The 19507-nt window shown below is 42.5% G+C and overlaps 1 protein-coding gene across 1 annotated transcript in view; it reads right to left on the bottom strand.

The window, feature by feature from the left end:
- HECW2 (HECT, C2 and WW domain containing E3 ubiquitin protein ligase 2) overlaps positions 1-19507 on the bottom strand; it is a gene marked incomplete at its 5' end in the record, with an annotated part of 220054 nt that overhangs the window by 19978 nt on the left and 180569 nt on the right. The window contains 6 exons of the mRNA XM_080799839.1: positions 52-166; positions 824-970; positions 2057-2186; positions 5434-5532; positions 7302-7454; positions 18019-18132. Of these exons, the coding sequence (XP_080655965.1) occupies positions 52-166; positions 824-970; positions 2057-2186; positions 5434-5532; positions 7302-7454; positions 18019-18132 (758 nt within the window). The remainder of the gene's footprint in view (positions 1-51; positions 167-823; positions 971-2056; positions 2187-5433; positions 5533-7301; positions 7455-18018; positions 18133-19507) is intronic.

The raw sequence follows: 19507 nt of genomic DNA, 5'->3' as shown, positions 1-19507 counted from the left end.
TTCCCCTTAGTGTGAAACTAAAAGTCCAGCCATCTCTAAACCACATCTCACCTCCTCTGTATTCCGTGTTGTTTCTCCAGTCACTCAGGTCGATTTCGGCTGTGCCTGCGATGACCAGTTCCAGTTCTCTTGCATCGAAAACAGACACCAGCCTGGCATCCACCACCTGTGGAATAAAAAGAATGCAGGGCACGGCTTATGAATCAGGAGACATCTCAGCTATCATTAAGCCTCATCAGAGAAAGAACACACAGGGAGGTTGAGGAATACTCCAGAAGCACTCTGTGTAGGCACTTCGAAAACTGTAAAGCTCTCAACAAATACAAGGTATTTTTAGTACAAGATGGATGATCCTTTCCTCAACAGAATTTTGATTTTATAGAACCGACCACTGATGAACTGATGAATCCAGTTTGTTTTTCTCCCTGAAAAAAAGTCTAGTGCTCGTCCGCAGGAAGTCACATGGAGTATTTGCAACAACTCATCTGCACCCTAGACACCATCGTTTCACCTATCACACAGATATGTGATTACCCCTATCTAAGCATGAGCAAGACCTACGACTTAAATGCTGTTAGTGGTCATTAAATCGTGAAATGCTACCTGATTTCAGATCATTTTAATTCAGTGATTTCTTCTAACAGGGCATCAAGGCTTTTTCGTCTTCTTGAAACATTATTAAAAATACACTGGAGTTTTTAAATCGAAAGAGCAGTAGTAAATCCACCGAAAGAAGAACGGAACTATCGCACAGAACGTGCGGTCAGATGGACTGCGGTATCCCAGAGGCCCCTCCGCACAACCCCACTCCTGCCGGCTTCACCTCATAGAAGCCGCGCACTAGGCTCTCCGTTTGCTGCACGACGCCCCTCTCAATCCTCCACTTCACCATCCTCTCGATGTACTCCTTCTTGTTCTTCTCTGTGACTGGGATATTGGCACCCCCTGGTTTTAATTCTCGTTCGGTTATCTGAAATTTAAAAAAGAGAAAGGGCTGAACGTAAAGCAACATTCTCGATGTGGTAAGAACACTGCTCCCAGTGAGCGGAAATCAGCCAGCCAGCTACCCGTCCTGGTTCTGGCCCGACACATACCACAAGCAGCCGGGAGGTGGGGGGCGGGGGGGTGCAGGGGGAGGTGCCCCATGGAGCCACACAGAGCCCACGCACTGTGGAAAAACTAGGCATTGAGCTGATGTCTGAAAGCCTCAGTAGTTAAAAATCGATGTATTGTAAGTACTGAAGGTTAAGTTTTAAACCCTGACTAAACAAGTAAGGCTTTTAAATGAAAATCAGTTGGCTCCAGATTCTGGCCCACTGCTATTTGAATATTTGGCAAAAACAGATTTTCACAAATTCTGTCAGGGTTCGGAATCAACTACAGATAGAAAGCCAATATTTAAGTAAAGATTTACTTTAATGAAGCAGAATTACATTCAAGTGAATGTTAAATTGAGAACTTCTTTTCCAACACGAAATTTAGAAGACCACCAAATACTGATGTCTAAATAAGAACATTACTTATGAACCAGTTTACAATTTCTGAGAGAAATCTTTTAAAACCAACCCTTCCACCAACTTTGGGAAAAAACCAATATGATTTCAAACCTTCACCAAAACATTATTTACCTTCCCTCAGCTTCAAAACAACCAATTTCCATTCTTAAATATGAATAAGAGTTAAGTACAAATGTCAATTAAATAATTGAATATTCAACTCTGGGGTAGCATGGACTTTTAGAAGCTATGTTTTATACAAGACAATTCTAATATCTTATCTGGATATTTTAGTTGGAAATAAAAGTTTGCTTATAACACACAAATAGTTATATAGCTTATAACAGACAGTTACCACAATCTGTAAATCAGAACACCTTCGTCTGTAGCTGGCATTAAAATAATTTTTGTAACCAAAATTATTGTAACTGTACGCAGACCTGGGTTGAAACCACCCAACAAGCCACAAACAAGTAAGTGTACGATCTTAGCCACTGAATTAATTCTTCACCAACCAACAGTCTTTAATTATCACACTTAGTCACCAGTGAGTCACAGACCTGCCCGAAAACTTCTTCATTCACAGTGAATGTAAGGTCCAGGATGTCATGGATGTCGTTGTCTTTCATCCACTGCAGGCTTTGGTGGAACTCCTCGTCAAGGTATTCCAGATCGCTCAGGTCACACAGACTAAGACAACAGACAGACAGAAACAAATATGTAGGTATGACTATCAGCCAAAGCCAAAGACACAAGGAGAGATACCAAGAATCAAAGGCAAGAACAAGATCGACTAAATGAATGGTGATTCCTGCAACGTTCTTAGTCAAATTCAGTAACCAAACTAGCTAAATAATTCAGAAATCTGGTATAAGATTTAAAAACCTGGATATATAAAATGCCTTAAATCAATCAGCCTATCCTTTCCTTTACAGACACAGAACTAGGGTGCAAAGAGTGGCTGCCATTTGCCCAGTCACCCACGATTAACGCCAGAGCAGGAACTAGAACTCTGGTTGACAACTTGAGTCCCAGATTCGTTTGGCTATGTTATACTACCTTAAAACATCATTCTCCGAATCCGAAATTTTTTGATTTGAAATGTTGCTATGCTGTACTTTAACTTTGTTATTTTTTCTCAAGGACTAGATTCTGTGATCCACATTCACATGTGTCCCCTTTTTCTTTATGGTCCTTATTCTTTCTGTGTTTCCGAAAACAGCAAGCCACAGGATCTCTCTAAAATTATAGTGCTTTTCAATACTCCTCTTTTTTCTACACGGAGAGAGGTGGAATTACTATTTTATGGCCCTATTTTAAAGTGGTAACAATTGATTCGCATTGTTTTGCTTTGATTTTTTGCTTTGTTTTGAAATTTCCTCCCATCAGCCTAATTTCAAAGACCATTTTGCTTGGTTCCACCTAAACATTTATTAGGCATCAAGTATGTGCCAGACATCATAACAGCTACTTGACAGTTACTGCCCTCAAGGAGCTAATGGTCCAGTTGGAGAGACGGGCGCACAAGAAGGTAAATTAATATAAGGTGACGGTGATAGCCTAGGGTGGGTAACACTTATAATGTGTGTATTTTTATATGTATGTTACACTCTACTTAAAAAAAAAACCCCAGATAAGGTAGATACAGGGAGCTCTCACAGCAAGAATGTAGAACATTTACTTCAACTGGAGATTCAGGAAAATCTTTCTGGAGTAGATCATACCCACATCAAAATTTGTAGGCTCTTAAAAATCTAGAGAGGTGAAGGGGAGTGGATGAAGAAGAGGAGACGGGGAGACAGAAGGGAGAAGGAGAGACAAACACCAACCAAGCACGAGGGCATGGAGTATGGAGAACACTCAAGCATACTGGGGGGATCCCAGTGTTAACCGCAAGACAGAATGTCCGGAGAAGGCTGGGGAGGCCGCTGGGACCAGGCTTTGAATATCATTTTAAGGATCTTGGTGCTTCAGAATTACCAAAAGATTTTAGGACAGGAAATGACATGATCAGATGTGAGATGTGATTCTGAATTGTTCTATCTGGAAGTCACAGTACAGAGAATTACTTAATATGGAAGTAGGGTGGTTATTAGATGGTGGAGACAATTAGCAGACCAGTATGGTAATCTGGCTAAAATAAAACAAGAGTTTTGTATTTCGGGCACAGCTATTAAAGGTGGACAGGAGAAGATGCATTTAAGACTTACTTAGGAGGTAAACGTGGGCATTAGTAAATGGTTTTACTGGGGAGCATAAAGAAGGATATCAAAATAGGGGTGGCAAATGAACTCATGTTGCAAGCCAACTCTGATTAATTGCCAGTCTTGAGGGCTGTAAATTGAAGAACTCCCTGAGGCCACAACGAGTTCAGTGGGAAAAAGGACCATAAACGATTTGTGAACTACACCAAGGCAATGGAGTGGGAGGTAGGGAAGAGTAGAGTAGGTGCTGCGTACTTGCCACCTCTGTCTGAGGGTGACTCCTGATTTCCGACCAGTCACCTGAGAATACTGGCACCATGAACTGCGACGAGGCCCAGAGGAGAAGGCACATTTTCAGGGACAGCAGTGGAGGAAAGACTCAGAGTAAGTGCATGGGGTTGGGGTGGGTGTGTTCAACAACAGCAGAAGCAGTCAGGAAGATAGAGACTGAAAGGCGTTCTTAGAAGCTTCTACGGGGGGCGCGTGGGTGGCTCAGTTGGTTAGCAACAGCCTTCAGCTCAGGTCATGATCCCAGGATCCTGGGATCGAGCCCCGCATCCCACATCGGGCTCCTTGCTCAGTAGGGAGTCTGCTTCCCCTTCTCCCTCTGCCTGCTGCTCCCCCAGCTTGTGCTCTCTCTCACTTTGGGTCAAATAAATAAAAATAAAATCTTTTTTAAAAAAAAGCTTCTATAGGTTACCAGTGGGAAAGAAGCCAGGCCAAAGTGTGTTGAGGGCACATCAGCACAGACTAGTCTTTCAGGAGACATATATGAGAAGATGAGAGAAGGTAGGGACATGGGAAGATGCAAAATGGGACGGGGGAACCAGAGAGGCAGATGGACAGTGCCCAGTTGCCCAGGGTTTCATCTGTCCAGACACCAAAAGGGAGGAAAGCACAAAGTCTTCCTACTGACCCTCTTAAGAACCCATTAGAAATACTTTGTTTTCATTTGAAGTCTGGGCTTCCATTTTACCGAAGCAGGTACATGACCTTGGTCAGGGAACGAGCTGGCCTGAACCCAGCAGTCATTCTGTGCTTCCTCACTGCAAGTTTGAGCTACTACTCCCCTATTAGACAGTTGCCTTCTCCTGTTCAGCCTTGTAAATGACTACTGATTATAGGACAGAAACTGTGTGCTCTACATTTTACAGTAATTGCAATCTTTCGTTGTGGTAACGATGAAGAAAAGGTTCTGGATATGCTAGATTTTCATCTGCCATACTAAATTACTGTCTTGCATATAGGGAGGTCTCAGGAAAAATATGGGACAGCCCACCTCTAACAAACAAACAAACAAAAAAATAAGACAAAAACAAAACAAAGGAGAATGAAAACTTAGCAGTTGAAGTCTGCATAAAGCAAAATATAAAATGCTTCTCATAAAGGATAGAGGTTTGTGAGTCACCAAGACTAACCCACAACTATTCTATTAATAATCAGCATTAATACCACAGGAATTCCAGTACTGTATTTGAAGTACAGTTGTTTTGAAGAAACATGTGTTGCAACAAATGAGAATAAACTTTCCGGAATAAAGCAAAACTAACACTTAAGGGGCAAGACAGAAGGAGGGGATCAGGAAAAACACAGTAACCATATTTGAAATCGCATTAGTTTCAGAAATCTAAGCACATAAATGACAAGCAGATTAAAGAAAAAATATTTCATTTTAATAAAAGAAATACTGCATTCTTACATGCTAATTACACAAGCAATCAAAATTCTCTTACATTCTGAGAAGAGCTTTATAAAAGGGCCGAGTGAAGAAGGCATCCAACAAATACTGATGTATAAGTGCGAGACCAAGAATCCTCCCGCTGAAGCGGAACCTGTGAAGGGGGAGCACAAGGCAGCCTGCACGTCAGGGAGCAGCTTCTAGGTCGTCCTACTGCTTTCTAGAATGCGGTCTAGTTCTAATCATTGAAAGTTTGTCTAAGACTGTCTGCTTACATGAGGTCCCTGAGAGTTCAAGGGCATTGCAACCTGGGTCTCCCTTGGGCCAATATTCACATCTACTTGAAAAAAATCTGTTTTACTCCGATATTTAGAGAGATACTGCTTCATCTCCGTCTCATGTCAACAGTATCCACCATAGAGCACCCCACGTGGACACCGTGAATTCCCCGAGAGCAGGCCTGCGAAATTTCCCCAAGCTGCTTTTAAGATATGACAGAATGAAACCAGTGGCGGTGGGGGAAAATGTCTCCTTCTAGCTTGTCTGCATGAGTATCAGCAGGATTTCTCTAACACAAACCCACTAGCAATCCCCTTTTGAGGAAAAGCCCCATCTCAGAGTGAGAGGGTTCCTATCTCTATTTTCTCTCAAACCCCTGCTGATACCTGTCACCATCCAAGAATGATGCTTGTGAACATCTGGGGGAGTTTCCTCATGGGCCATTTGGTTCTCTAAAATTTGAAAGCTCAATTCTACTCTGAATCATTTTGGAAACTTGACTGTATCGGTCATGACTGGATTTGCTGAGAGGTCCCCTTATTTTCCCTTTCCGAAGTACTATGGTTTCTACCTCAGGAAAGTCCGAATGTCTTCCAAAAGTGTAAATCCATGTTGACGTTCATACCGTCCATTTATAATTTTAGAATTAGGTAGCCAGTTTAAGATTAATACCCAGAAGCTTTGTTTTTCTCTTTGTCCACCTAACTTAGCACAAGTGCAACAGACCCAGTTAGGAGGACTGCAGACTGCAGCTGCGCGGGGTTATTCCGAAGACTACGTCCTACACGTCAACGCCTTCCGCCCACGGATATTAACCTTCGTGGCCCAAAGAAGCTTCCCCCGCGAGTCCTGCTTATGCTCTTTTTTGTTGTTACTCTCCGTGGAAATAAGCAGGAGCAAGCAAAGAGGGGTTATAAAGATATTTAACATGTATACATGCAGGGATTAAAAAAGATGTAAGGATGTTTGGAAGGAGTGCAACCTGGGATTTTTAGAATAAACAATCTTCAGAGGGGAATCCTGTACCAGTTTTCCTGGATGATTTTGTGTGAAAAATTAGGAAAGGGGCAATGCCTGGCTACAAACTTCAGTGGTTAATAGGGTAAGTCACTGCTGAGAGTCCACACCATGTCCTCCTGCCAGGGCTGTCTTCTACCGTCAGTTCCTCCAGGGCACTCCACCCGCCACTCCCTCCTACTAGCAGACCATCGTCACCCTCAGCCAGTGTCCCAGCTGCTCTGCCCCGCCCCCAGGGTTGGCCACTTCCTTAAGGGTGCTCCAGAAGCTGTCTGAGCTCCGGGGCAGGACCTTCTCCCACCCCACCTCAGAATTCAGAGATGCCCAAGGGTGGAGAGAGGGATCTAGGGATTTCGCCAGGAACCTAACATCATCCGGAACTCCCTTCCAATGGGGGAAAATCTTCTGAATTCTACCCAGTTCACTTGAAATTGGTCTTTTGGAATATAATCTATTCTAGCTTGGAGAATGCCTGTATATTTAAATTTGACAACAAAAGTTAGAGTCAAATGAAACTGAAAATGGGTTTTTCTCCAAGGAAGAAAGTGTTAAGAAATGTGGGTTCCTATAAAAACTAATATCACAGAAAGTCAACTGAAGGAAAGTGTTGGGGAAAAAAATACTTACCATTCATGGTGATTGTCTACAAAGGCAGACATGGGACTTATTTGTACTGTGTATGTGTCATTGGCTGAATATTCAAATAAGCCATAATATGGGTTAAAGAGTTCTCTGGATACGAGGAAGAAAAATTCTCTGGAAGGTCCACTGTAATCCAGCCTTTAAAAAAATCCACAAAAAGAATAAACAGTTATTATTTTTTTCTATATATTGGACACGTTTTCTACAGAGCCCAACTTTTTTTTTTATATTTAAACTTTATTTTTTTTAGTGTTAACAGCTTTTTTTTTTTTTTAAAGATTTATTTATTCATTTGAGAGAAAGAAAGTACAGGAGCAGAGGGAGGAACAGAAGTAGAGGGAGAGAGAGATTCTCAAGCTGACTTCCCACTGAGACAGACCGCACAGTAGGGTTTGATCTGAGATCATGACCTGAGCTGAAATCAAAGAGTTAGACACTTAACCAACTGAGCCACCCAGGGACCCCCAGAGCTCACTTTCTATATAACACTCATTACAACTCTAATCGCCCACATATCTGGACTTTCCAGAATAAAGTGAATTATCATGAGTCCTGATCTCATCCTTGTCTTGACCTAAAATAGTGAAATGGACATTTCCGTGAAGCATACCCAAAAACTAAAGCTACACACAGATAATGAACAGGCAATATGACACTAATTTGCTTATATGTATACACATACAAAAAAGGTACATATTTTCAATGTCTGGAATGAGGTAATGGAGATAGGAGTACATTAGGAATACTTTATTTAAACAGGGTAAAACCAGAGAGTATCAGCTACCTACACCCATGGGACATGGAGTTCTTACGGATTTCTGAAATATTCCAAAATAGGGGAAGAAAGAGGCATTTGTGAATTGGTAAGAGGATAGTACAGATACAAGACCCCCTAGGAAGATCAGAGGCAAAAAAAAAAAAAAAAGAATGATAGGGTTCAAGCAAAAACTTTAAATTATAAAACTCAAGGAAAATTATAGACAAGTAAAATGAGGGTGTCTAAAACTTCCTAAAGGAAGGTATTTGGAGAAGAGGCTGAAACTCTAGCACCTGAACCACAGTGTAAATTCCATTTAACTCACAAAGACATCAGGGTCAAAGTGAAGTATGAGAAACGGTTGTGTTAGCTTTGAGGAATGACAAGTGGCCAACAATGCTGAGTGGAAACAGGCAGCAAAGAGGAGTTTGCAATAAAGCGACTGGATACGCTACATTTAAAGTGGAAAATACAAAGTACGTCTATTCTATGATGACAAGCTGACACAAGGGTTCAAAGACAGGAGGGAATGCTGGAGGGGGACAAAAGCAATGGGGAGCTGGGTGGTGGGATTTTATAAGACTTCTTTTGTTCACTGTATTTTTTTTTCTCTTATGGAATTTTCTCTATGGGCATTACTGCATATTTTTTTTAATGAAAAAGAAAGAAAAAACATTTGAGTCTTGTCCAGTGAAGGGACTGCTTAATAGAGAAAAACTGCCTTATTAGAGGTGAAGAAAGTGATGGGATACTAGTAAGAAAAATAAAATGGCTTTTATAGGTCTTAGTTGAGAGTTTAATAAAATTTACTTAGAGGGGCGCCTGGGTGGCTCAGCGGGTTAAAGTCTCTGCCTTTGGCTCGGGTCATGCTCTCAGGGTCCTAGAATCGAGGCCCGCATCGGGCTCTCTGCTCAGCAGGAAGCCTGCTTCCTCCTCTCTCTCTGCCTGCCTCTCTGCCTACTTGTGATCTCTTCCTCTCTGTCAAATTAAAAAAAAAATTTACTTAGAGCATACTTCCACTATTCACATTCTACTTCCTCAACTTTTGCCATATCTGAATACAGAGGCACTGTTACGTACTTAATACTTTTCATTAAATCAACTTTAAATTTACCTGCTTTTCCAACGTAGCCTGCACTTACATACTGTCTATGAAATTATGAGGTGCTGGCTTTATTTTTTTCTAATACACATTGAAAGAAACATGTAAATATTTTAAAATGTCAGTTTGCGTAATAGCTCCAATCATCTCACACATCTCCAGTCCTCGCCGCACTGTGGGAAATATGAGTGTAGACAGGAAACCTATGTGTGCAGAAAAATGCACACACAGCACGCTCTCAGGACCCAAGAGGCCTTCAGGTGACATGAAAAAAAGTGCTGTCTTGAGGCAGCTGAGTGTAACCGCAGCTACCAGGTGACCACTGGCCTTGGAGAGGCGATGCTAAGATTACCCTGCGGACTCCCGAAGCAGCATGGGGGCTGCTTCCCAAGCACGAGCATGCTGGCCGCCCCTCCGCTTGCCGAGACCAAGGCAGTCGCCTGTGGCTTCCTCCCACAGTCCTACTTTGGGCCACTGACACCACCAAGATCAAGTAGAATGTTTCTTCCACTTGAACGTTCTTCACATACTTAGAGGTGTTCTTTCCAGAAATATTTGAGTGCCTACTATAGTTTGAGTACTAATGGAGAGGTAAAGACAGAAAATTTTTTGAAAAGTAATTTTCTATAGGAACTCAAAGTTTAGCCATTTTGATACCTCTGGTCTCTGCACCCTCCCCCACTCCTGAACTTGTCATGTCTTTCGGTCTCCTCTCAAGAAGGGCAGGGAATTCCCTTGCCATTTGGTCCTCTGTTCAGGACACTCTCCAGGGTGTGAAAGTCTGATCTCAAGGGTGGTGCCTAAAACTGATCACAACACTAGGTTCCGTCTTGTGAGCACGGAGCTGAGAAGGAGCCCTTACCTTCCCTCGCTGGGCACGCTTCTCTGCTAAGGCGCTTAAAGCTACCTTGCCTTTTGCGGCAGCCGCTCTGTCGACTCACAACGGGCCAGTCATCAGCCCAAGCCCTTCACCTGTGCCACTTTACCCCGAGACACTCCGTCCTGTCTGCAGGTCTGTATCTTCTTAGAACCTAAGTACTAGACTATAATTCTTTCTACTGAGTTTCACTTTGTGAAACGTTACCCATGTTCCAGTCTACCCAGATCCGTGCGGATGCAAAACCTCTCTCTAAATTTCCTATTAATGGTGAATTTCATCAGCAGACTCCTGTCTTTCCAGAAATAGAGAATGCCAGTTAAAGGCATCTTGGAAGTCATTTTGTCCATCACCTCATTTTATTCAAGACTGAGGCTGAAGGAAATCCCAGACTTGGATCAAACGAAAGCTGCCCGGGAGACTCTAGGGCTTAACACAGGTTTCCTGACGCCACGTTTACTGCTCATTACTCCTTAGAGCCTACTGGTCAGTACATTTTAAATGTTACCAAGACTGATAAAAATGCTGCTTTTGAAGCAGGGGTCAGCAAACTATGGCCTGTGGGCCAAATGTGGCCCATCCCCTGGCTTTGTAAATAAAGTTTTATTGAAACGCAGCCATGCCCATTTGTTGACATGTTGTCCGTGGCAACTTTCCTACTCTAGAGGAAGTAGAACAGGAAATGTATGGCCTGCAAAGTCTAAAATACTTCCTATCTGGTCCTTCACAGAAAAAGTTTGCCAAAGTAAGAGAGAAGAAAGTGGAGGGAAAATGCTACTTTATTAAAATACCTGGCTTCCTATAAACCCTCCTCTGCAGTGAAGACCCCTTCAAGGCAATACAATGACTACGATATCCTAGGCCGTATGCAACCTTAAGAATGGTCCAACTACTAAGTATGAGCCTGTGAGTGAACTCTGGTCCGCAGTGATCCCTGGCCTGCAGGGGCTTTCAGGTACAATCAAGGCACGTGACAGATAAGGGTCACAGACTGCTGAAACATGAGCCAGTTTTATGAGTCAGTTTTCTTAAAAAGAACAACAGGCATAAGTAAATGAGTCTTTAGCTGCTTAAAATTAAATTGTGGCATTCAGTAAGAAATAGCACGTTTTCTTTGAGCTTCAATTCTCAGTGTTTTCATAATACTGCACTTATCAGAGTGTGTTATAATAATCCGTTTAGGCGTCTGCCTCCCTATTGGCACATCTAGGCTGTAACCATACTGAGGGCAGGGGCTGTGTCTTTCTCATTTCTGTATCCCAAGTACTTTATTTTTTAAGATTTTATTTATTTACTTGAGAGAGAGGAAGAGAGAGGGAGAAAGTACAGGCAGGGGGGAGTGGCAGAAGCAGGCTTCCCGCAGAGCAGGGAGCCCGAGAAGGGGCTTGATCCCAGGACTCCAGGATCAAGACATCAGCTGAAGGCAGATGCTCAACCGACTGAGCCACCCAAGCACCCCTGTATCCCAAGTCCTTAAGCCTGACACACCACAGGGGCTCAGTATCTGTTGCTGAATCCGTAAGTGGAGCTCTCTGATGTTCTCTACAGAAAATCAACATAATTTACATTGTTATTTGACATCTAGCAGAGAGAATAATTTTGTCCAAGCTCACCTTCAGGGGCTGTACTGATTCAATGACACTAATAGGTCATGCCGATCCCTGAAAGACAACTCAGTTTGCACACAGTGTCAGGATTCACTCAGTGAGTTACACTTAGAAAGCCTGGTCTTGTCCTTTCCAGGGCTCATATCTTCCAATAATAAAGTTGTTAAACCAACAAAGATGGATCTCACTGATTTGTTCTTTATGGTAAGAACTGGTCCTGACTGAAGATAAGACGAACGTTCCCTGAAGTCTTAAACTGAAAAGTAAAACCCGTTTCCCCCCCCCCCCCCCAAGAGAAAACAAAGCTAATAATAGTTCCTCAAGGAGGAAAATGGATCTTCTCTAACTGCTCAGGTTTTTATCTGCCTTTTTTTTTTTTTTTTTTTAACTCTAGCAGCACTGACAGAGCCAGTGTAAAGCCAAGACTGTTTTTAAAGTCTGATCTGATTATAATTCAAGCTTAGAATGCATATCTGAGACTGGGTCGTGGGTTACAAATTACATATGTCCGCCCACTTCAGGAAGGCATGTCCTGGCAGGGCACCTCGTGCATGTGCTCCCTGTAACCATGTCTTACAAACCTCTTCCACATAAATAGTTAATATGACTCAGATCACGGGATCGTTTGCTACATTCCTGTTTGGCCAGTTCGGTTGGTTCCAGAGCCAAAGGCTTGGCCCGGAAGTACAGAAACTCTGGACAACGGGTGTGTAGCCACACCACAGCTGCATCTGAGGGCATTTCGGAATAAGCACAGATGTCTTTAGGGTGGCAGTGGAGTTCTGAGCCCATGAAGTGCTGATAAAGCGTTTTAAGCGACCATCACGTTGCTGGGCGGCCCGCACCCAAGCAGTCAGCAGTATCCAATACTTGTTAAAACGATTTTATCGTTGTAGCCTCCTGTTCTGTATTTCCAACTAAAAAATCACTGAAAGCAAAGTATTCCAACGCAAGTCGACTACTGAAGGAGAGAAGAGGAAGGCCCTGGGAAGTCACACCATCGTTTCCTACAAGTTTTCTGGAAGAGAGAAAACACTTTGCTTTCTTAGTAGCTGGTTCAGGCACACGAGGCACCTACTCATCTTCTGATTCGGTCTCAGACATTGACAGCAGCAAGGCCAAGCTCCTGAGCCACCGAAGGCGGCCTGCTGGGTGAGTAAGGGATTTTGCAAGCAATTAATACGACAAACAAAGTGTTACCTGCTGATGTCAAGCCAAAGTTTGGATACGGTAGCGCCCTTCGGCAAGGTTTGGGTTACTGAGGTTAGCCTACAAAGGTCTCTTTTCGGAAGAAAACAAGCAGGACCATAAAGTTTCACTTGCAGCTTTATAGACTTTTGAGGAATAAATGGTCAAACTCAGGACCCCAAACAACTTCCAGCAAGGATGAGACCAGTCATATGTAAGAGCTTCCGGTTATTTCATAGCAGAGATGCAGGCAAACCGTTCCAGATCTCATCTTCCTCGTGACTTTGATTGGCGTCTTGGGAGAAATATCACAGAAGGAGCTCATCTGTTTAAGAACAGATGGGGAGGGGATGGCACACATCCCCTCCCTAGTCAAAGTGTGGTTTTGCAAGACAGATGACTGATGCCAATAGATGGCACCTTACATATAATGAACTCATTCTTTCTTAAAGAAAGGTGCCTTTTACAGATTTGGCCGTGGAGGGAACAAAGAGGCGAGGCAATCACAGTGTAAACATCCTTTCTTGATCCAGGCCATTATGTCCTCACTGTTTGGGGTACGGAGAAGTTAATGGCCCAAGACACCTTATCAGAACACAACAGTCCACCTAGCTAAGTCTTGATCCCACATAAGCTTTAGTTGCTGGAGCTTTTAATTCAGAAGAAAATAATATGCTGGAGAACGTGCAGTGCACTACTGGCCTCCTTCCTACAGAAGCAATTTCCAGGCAGACAGAAGCCCAACAGAGAGAGGCAACCACAGCGTGTAATTTCCCACCACATTTTGTCAAGATGACTCAGTTTCCAGCCATTCTGCCACTGCCGACCTGCCATCCTTCCCACTTTGCAAGGCCAGATAACCAAATTAACTTGGGTGGAAAATGTAATGACTAGAACAAAACCTCCAGTTCTGACCACATTAAATCACAGTAGTTTGCTTAGCAACTGTCTAGTTTTTGTAAAAAGCCAAGCATAACATGAAGCACTATTTGAGCAAAAAATAATAATTACTTATCAACTAATACACTTCCAGTAATAGGCTCTACAACTCTATGTATATTCTAAAAAGTGAATGTACCTTTCACCAATAATCTGAGATTGATTTTTTAAAAAGACTTTATTTATTTATTTGAAAGAGAGAGAGTGAGAGAGAGCATGAGAGGGTAGAAGGTCATAGGGAGAAGCAGACTCTCCGTGGAGCTGGGAGCCCAATGCGGGACTTGATCCCAGGACTCCGGGATCATGACCTGAGACGAGGGCAGTTGCTTAACCAGCTGAGCCACCCAGGTGACCCTATTCTGAGATTAATTTTACCTCACATAGAATTTTTAGTCATCCAGTAAATTTCTGACTACAAATTTTCCCATATTTCTCTTGATTCTGCTCTTCCATTTCAGAACAATCTTTATGTGTGTTTCAGATCTATGCAACGAGACAGCCGAAAGCAGAGCTGAAGTCTCTCTGTGAATCTGCTAATCCATAATACTTTCTTGGATAGCAGGCAGATGCAGTTTTCTTAAAAATAAATCCCTTTCCCTTTATGCCCTAATTTCTCTATTGTAAATAAAGACCCTGATTATGACGGGTAGGGAATATAATCATTGAGATAGTACCAATAAGAATTGCAAAGTATTATTCCCCCATAGAGGAAAATAAACTTGACATCAGCAACACAAAACACTACTCTACAGATACACCACTCCCCCTACTCATTTGGACTTTTCACAAAATTAACTGTTTCTCTCTATATATAACTCTACTGACCTCAAGTGCAGAAGGAAGTATACACATGCCCACAATTACACTGGTGGCACCCACTCACCATCCAGTAAGGAAATAAGAAAAGTTTGGGGAAACATTTCCTAACTCGCCCCCAAATCCTGACTATATCCTTTCTTTCAGTAAATGTTTCATTTTAGAATAGTTTTTTATTTACAAAAAAGTTGCAAAGATAATATGGAGAATTCTTGTATACGTCATACCCAGTTTCCCTCTTATTAACACCTTACATCGTATATAGTACATTAGTTATAATTAATGAACAGATACTAAGGCATTAACTAAAACGCATACTTTATTCAGATTTCCTTAAATTTTATACCTAATGTCCCTTTTCTGTACCAGGATCTCATCCAAAACACCCTATTTACATTTAATTGTCCTGTTTCCTTAGGCTTCTCCTGGCTGTGCCAGTTTCTCAGACTTTCCTCGTTTTTGACGACCGTGACAGTTTGAAGGTGCACCAGTAAGCTATCTTAGAGGATGTCCCTCCAGTTGGATTTACCTGTTGTTATTCTCATGAATAGACTAATATTATGGGTTTGGGGGACAAAAACTGTAGAGGCCAAGTGCCATTTTCATCACATCGTATGAAGGGCCCATACCACTAGCGCGATGGATCACTGCTGACTTTAACCTTGACCGCCGGGCTGAGAGTTTGCAGGCACCTCCGTTCTGCGCTTGCTTCTCTTCCCCCTTCCCAAACCGCACTACTGGGAGAAAGCCACTATGTGCAACCCACAATTAAGGAGCAAGGATTTATGCTGAATTATTTGGAAATCTTCTGCACAGGAGACTGGTCTACTCTTTATTTATTTATGCCTTTTTTATTTAATCACATATTTATATTAGTACAGATATTTATTTTATACTTTGGGTTATAATTATAATCCAATCTTACTTTAATCGTTTTCTTGTTCAGACAGTTGGGAGATCTTTCCGTCGGCTCTTGCGTCCCTCTGACATAGCCCCATCATTGTGGAAATTTTGAGCACTTCTTTACTTTCTGACACTACAAGACACTTCAAGCCCCATCTCGTATATTTCCTGTTCCATCCTAGAATCAGTCATTTCCCCAAGGAGTCCTAGCTCCTTTTATTGAAGAATGATATTACAAACCAAGATCTAGTCACTGGGTGTATGTATTTTAAATACCTATTACTAGGGCTAGACATGAAGAACTTACAAAAGGACACATTTCGTGAGCATTAAAATTAATGAAGGGAAAGTGACAGAAAACTCCCAGCTCCACAGTTATAGTTCCATAGAAAAATGCAAGCAGATTTTCACTTTGGATATTTCTTACAATCCAGAAAGAAATGTCATTATCTTTAATTTTAATGCGATGGAATCAATGTGTTTGAGAAGGTGGCAAAGTCTAAAATAACTTCTTAATTTTATATTGTTTTGAGGTTTTCATTTTTCAGCAAGAGTGCTATTTTATTCTTTCAAAACAGCATTATGTATTCTCAATGCCTTAGTAGCAAAATGCAATCTAATCTAATAATCTCTATGCACAACATGGACATGATAAAGCCATGAGACCAGAAATTACTCGACCCTATTACTCCAGCTTCAAAGGGCCTTACACAGAGGGGCTTGATTATGGCTCTTCTTGATGGCTGAGGTCACAATTCAAAGCGCCCCCCTCTTGTTTTCCCTCTGGGGTTGCAGCTAGGAGACAGGTGATGGAAAGAGGCAACATTTGGACACTGGCGGCAAGCAGGTAGAGGTATCAAGCACACTCAGCCTAGGAACAGAAGCCATCAGTCCAGATCACAGGGTGACTACTTTAGGATGATCGAGCATGATAAGCATCTGCTCTATTCAAACTTAAGTACCAGGGCTTCCAAAGACTCTTGCTTACGTCTCTAAGATCTCAACAAACTATGGTCCAAAAAAGAAGGAAAGCAGCTGGAGTTCTGGGGGAGGAAAAGTATTCTCATCCAAATGAGACTGGTTATGTAAGGAAATACTTGGAATTCCATGCACACCTATGACTAGGCTTAAAACATCTGCCTTCATTTTCAGTTGTGCACCTGCATCTTAAGCCAACTAGCATAAGCTAGAAGTACACTACGGCCCTTCACTAATCAAAACAAGTCTCGGGCAAGCTTCTGTCCAATTTTGTCACCGAGTACTGTTTTCCCATATAACATTCTACTTTAAGCTAGTCACAGCTGGGAGACTGAACACAGATGAGAGCAGGGGTTATCAGTCAGCTGGAATAGTGAAAAGATTCTTGGGTAGGAAATAGTTCTGAAAGACCAGAGTTCAACAGTTTTGCCTCTATCCAGTGCTGGCCCAAGAGTCCCGGATGAAAGGCCCAGATCTGAGTCCTGATTTTACTGTTATCTAGTTCCATTAGGACCTGCAAATTACTATTACTTGGGAGCCTTCAAAGTAACCATATGCTAAACGGGTGGATTTGTTGGATGTTACTCCTAAGAGTCGATAATCTAATATACTTTATTCCGAGGCAGGACTGAGAAGGGTAGCTTTAAAATGATCCAAATTAAGAGTCAAGAAGACAACCACAGTTCAGGCCATCATGTGGTACTTTTTAAATTTGCTCTAGTGATGGCTGGGTTACGAAGGAGGTGCTGAGACTCGAAACTCAGACCTGAAATGAGCAAGGAGGAGGGGTCTGGATGAGAGGAGAGCTGTCACCTTCTCAAGTGTTATATGAGAATGACCGTGTTTATTCGGATGCAGTAAAAAGTGTGTAGGACTCTTCGCTCCTTCATTCCTGAGCCCTTGTCTCCACGAGCACACTCACGGAAGACTCGCAGAAGGCCAGAGGTGCTGGTCTAGGGCAAGCTGTTATTTTGGTAGGCGTGTTGCTGTCCCGCACCAAAAAAAGAGAAAAACTGGCAACAGAGAAATAAGAACCGAGGCCCAGGAATTACTGTTGTAGATGCTTCCTCGTAGCAGAGCAGATTCTAATTTGATTCCAAAACTGAGCTTATTTAACAGGTGAAGACTGTTCTACTTACACCCAGCCCAGACAAAACCATCACAGACAGTAGAATTCAACCCTTTTTTTTCCCTCAAGGCCCCACTTTTTCCCTTTAAGAAGGAGATGTAGAGAGAAGAAACCAAACCGAACTTCTGCTCTCAAAAATGATCTATAGTTATGAGTATTTACCAAATTTCTCTGTCAAATGATTTAAAAAACAGAGAAAGCCATAAAAACAAAGGAAAAGAAAAAAAAAAAGAAAGAAAAGAACAACAACAACAACAAAAAGCTGAGAGGTTTATGTGTCTGAGAATGGCATTTCCTGCCAGCATGGTTTCCTGTCTCAGGCAGCCACAGCGACCATGACCATGTGGTGACACAGCCCTCCGCAGCCCAGCCCGTGCTCCACATGCCACTTCTCTGTTCTACTCACCCTTCCTCCCCGACAAATGTGACGTACAGCTTATTTCTCTGCAAGTCTTTTCTGGAGTAGCCCATGATCTGATTAAAAGCATCTTCCAGTAAGTGATCTCTTCTGATAATTAACCTGTCCATAAAAAGACAATGTGAAAAACAGATTATTTCCTAATCCTTATCTTTCTAGAACTGGGCACTTTTGATTCCCTTCTCATTTACCATAGTTAACCGGGGGAAAGGGGAGTGACTTAATACACTGCTGGCTGCAATAATGCGTATTTGTCTTGAACTCTTAACAGCATAAGCAAAAATTACATTAAGTGAATTGTTGGTAAGCAAAGCATCTCACCTACAACATATAAAAACAAGTCCCGAGCTCTTTCTGAATGGTCAAATCAATTTATGCCAGAAGGAAGATGATTATAAAACAATACAAACACAAAACTTTTGTTTACTAAGGAAGGACAACCCGATGAGGTCATGTTTTAAGCGTGAATGCACCTAGACAAGGAATTCAATTACTAAGTATGCACAGAGATGACTGTGTGAACCAGGAGAGGGAAAAAAAAAAAAAAACAAAACCCAAACCTCCCCGTGTTCTCCAAAGCAGTCAGGTTTATGCCTGTGCTTAATTTAATTTTTAAATTAAGTGAATCTGAGATTCCCCAAGTGACAGCTACAAATGAATGATACTTGTGGCCCATTAATCCACTTGTGATGATCATAATGAAAGTCATCCTGAAGCTGATAAAATTTGCCTTCAGTGCAAATAGTCACGGAAAGGGAAATGACAGGGAGGCTGGACACAGGGAAAGCTGAGCTTCTGATCTCCTTTTTTGTTTGTTTTTAAGTAGTCTCCCTGCTAGGCATGGAGCTCAGTGTGGGGTTTGGACTCATGACCCTGAGATCAAGCCCTGAGCTGAAATGAAGAGTCAGACGTTTAACCGACTGAGCCACCCAGGCGCCCCTCCAGACCTTCTGAAGTGAAGGCTGAGAAAGGCAAAGCTCAGAGAGGTGGGGTGTTTGGGCAGGCCAAAGTGTGCTGAAGGGTGAGGAAACCGGGACCTGCAAATACACTTGAGCCAGCCCCTCTGTGGGGCAGTGAGCTGGGGAGCGGTGGGACCACTCCTGGACCTCTTCGCGGACCCCCAGCATCATGGCAGTGTGGCTGTGGAGACCCTTCCTCCCCTGACCTCTCTCGGGGGGCACAGCGATCTCTAGTGGGTACATGAGGCAGGGGTGGAGGCGGGGAAAAAGGAAGGATAGGTAAGTAAGGAATGAAAATAATTCTAGGCCAAATAACATGATGATGTTTAAATTTCCTCATTAAAGTTAAAGAAAGGCAGAAACAACAGTCATGACATATTTCTTTGGACAAGTGAAGCTTATTCCACAGAACAGAACGGAGCTGAGCAGTGTTCCCACACTCAGGTCAGGTCAGGAGACAGTGATGCGCCGTAGAGGACACGGTGCCACCCTTTTATCTAACAAATAACACTGTAAGT

Source organism: Martes martes, assembly GCF_963455335.1.
Source record: "Martes martes genome assembly, chromosome: 3".
NCBI lineage: Eukaryota > Metazoa > Chordata > Mammalia > Carnivora > Mustelidae > Martes > Martes martes.
This window is presented reverse-complemented; position numbering and strand designations above follow the sequence as displayed.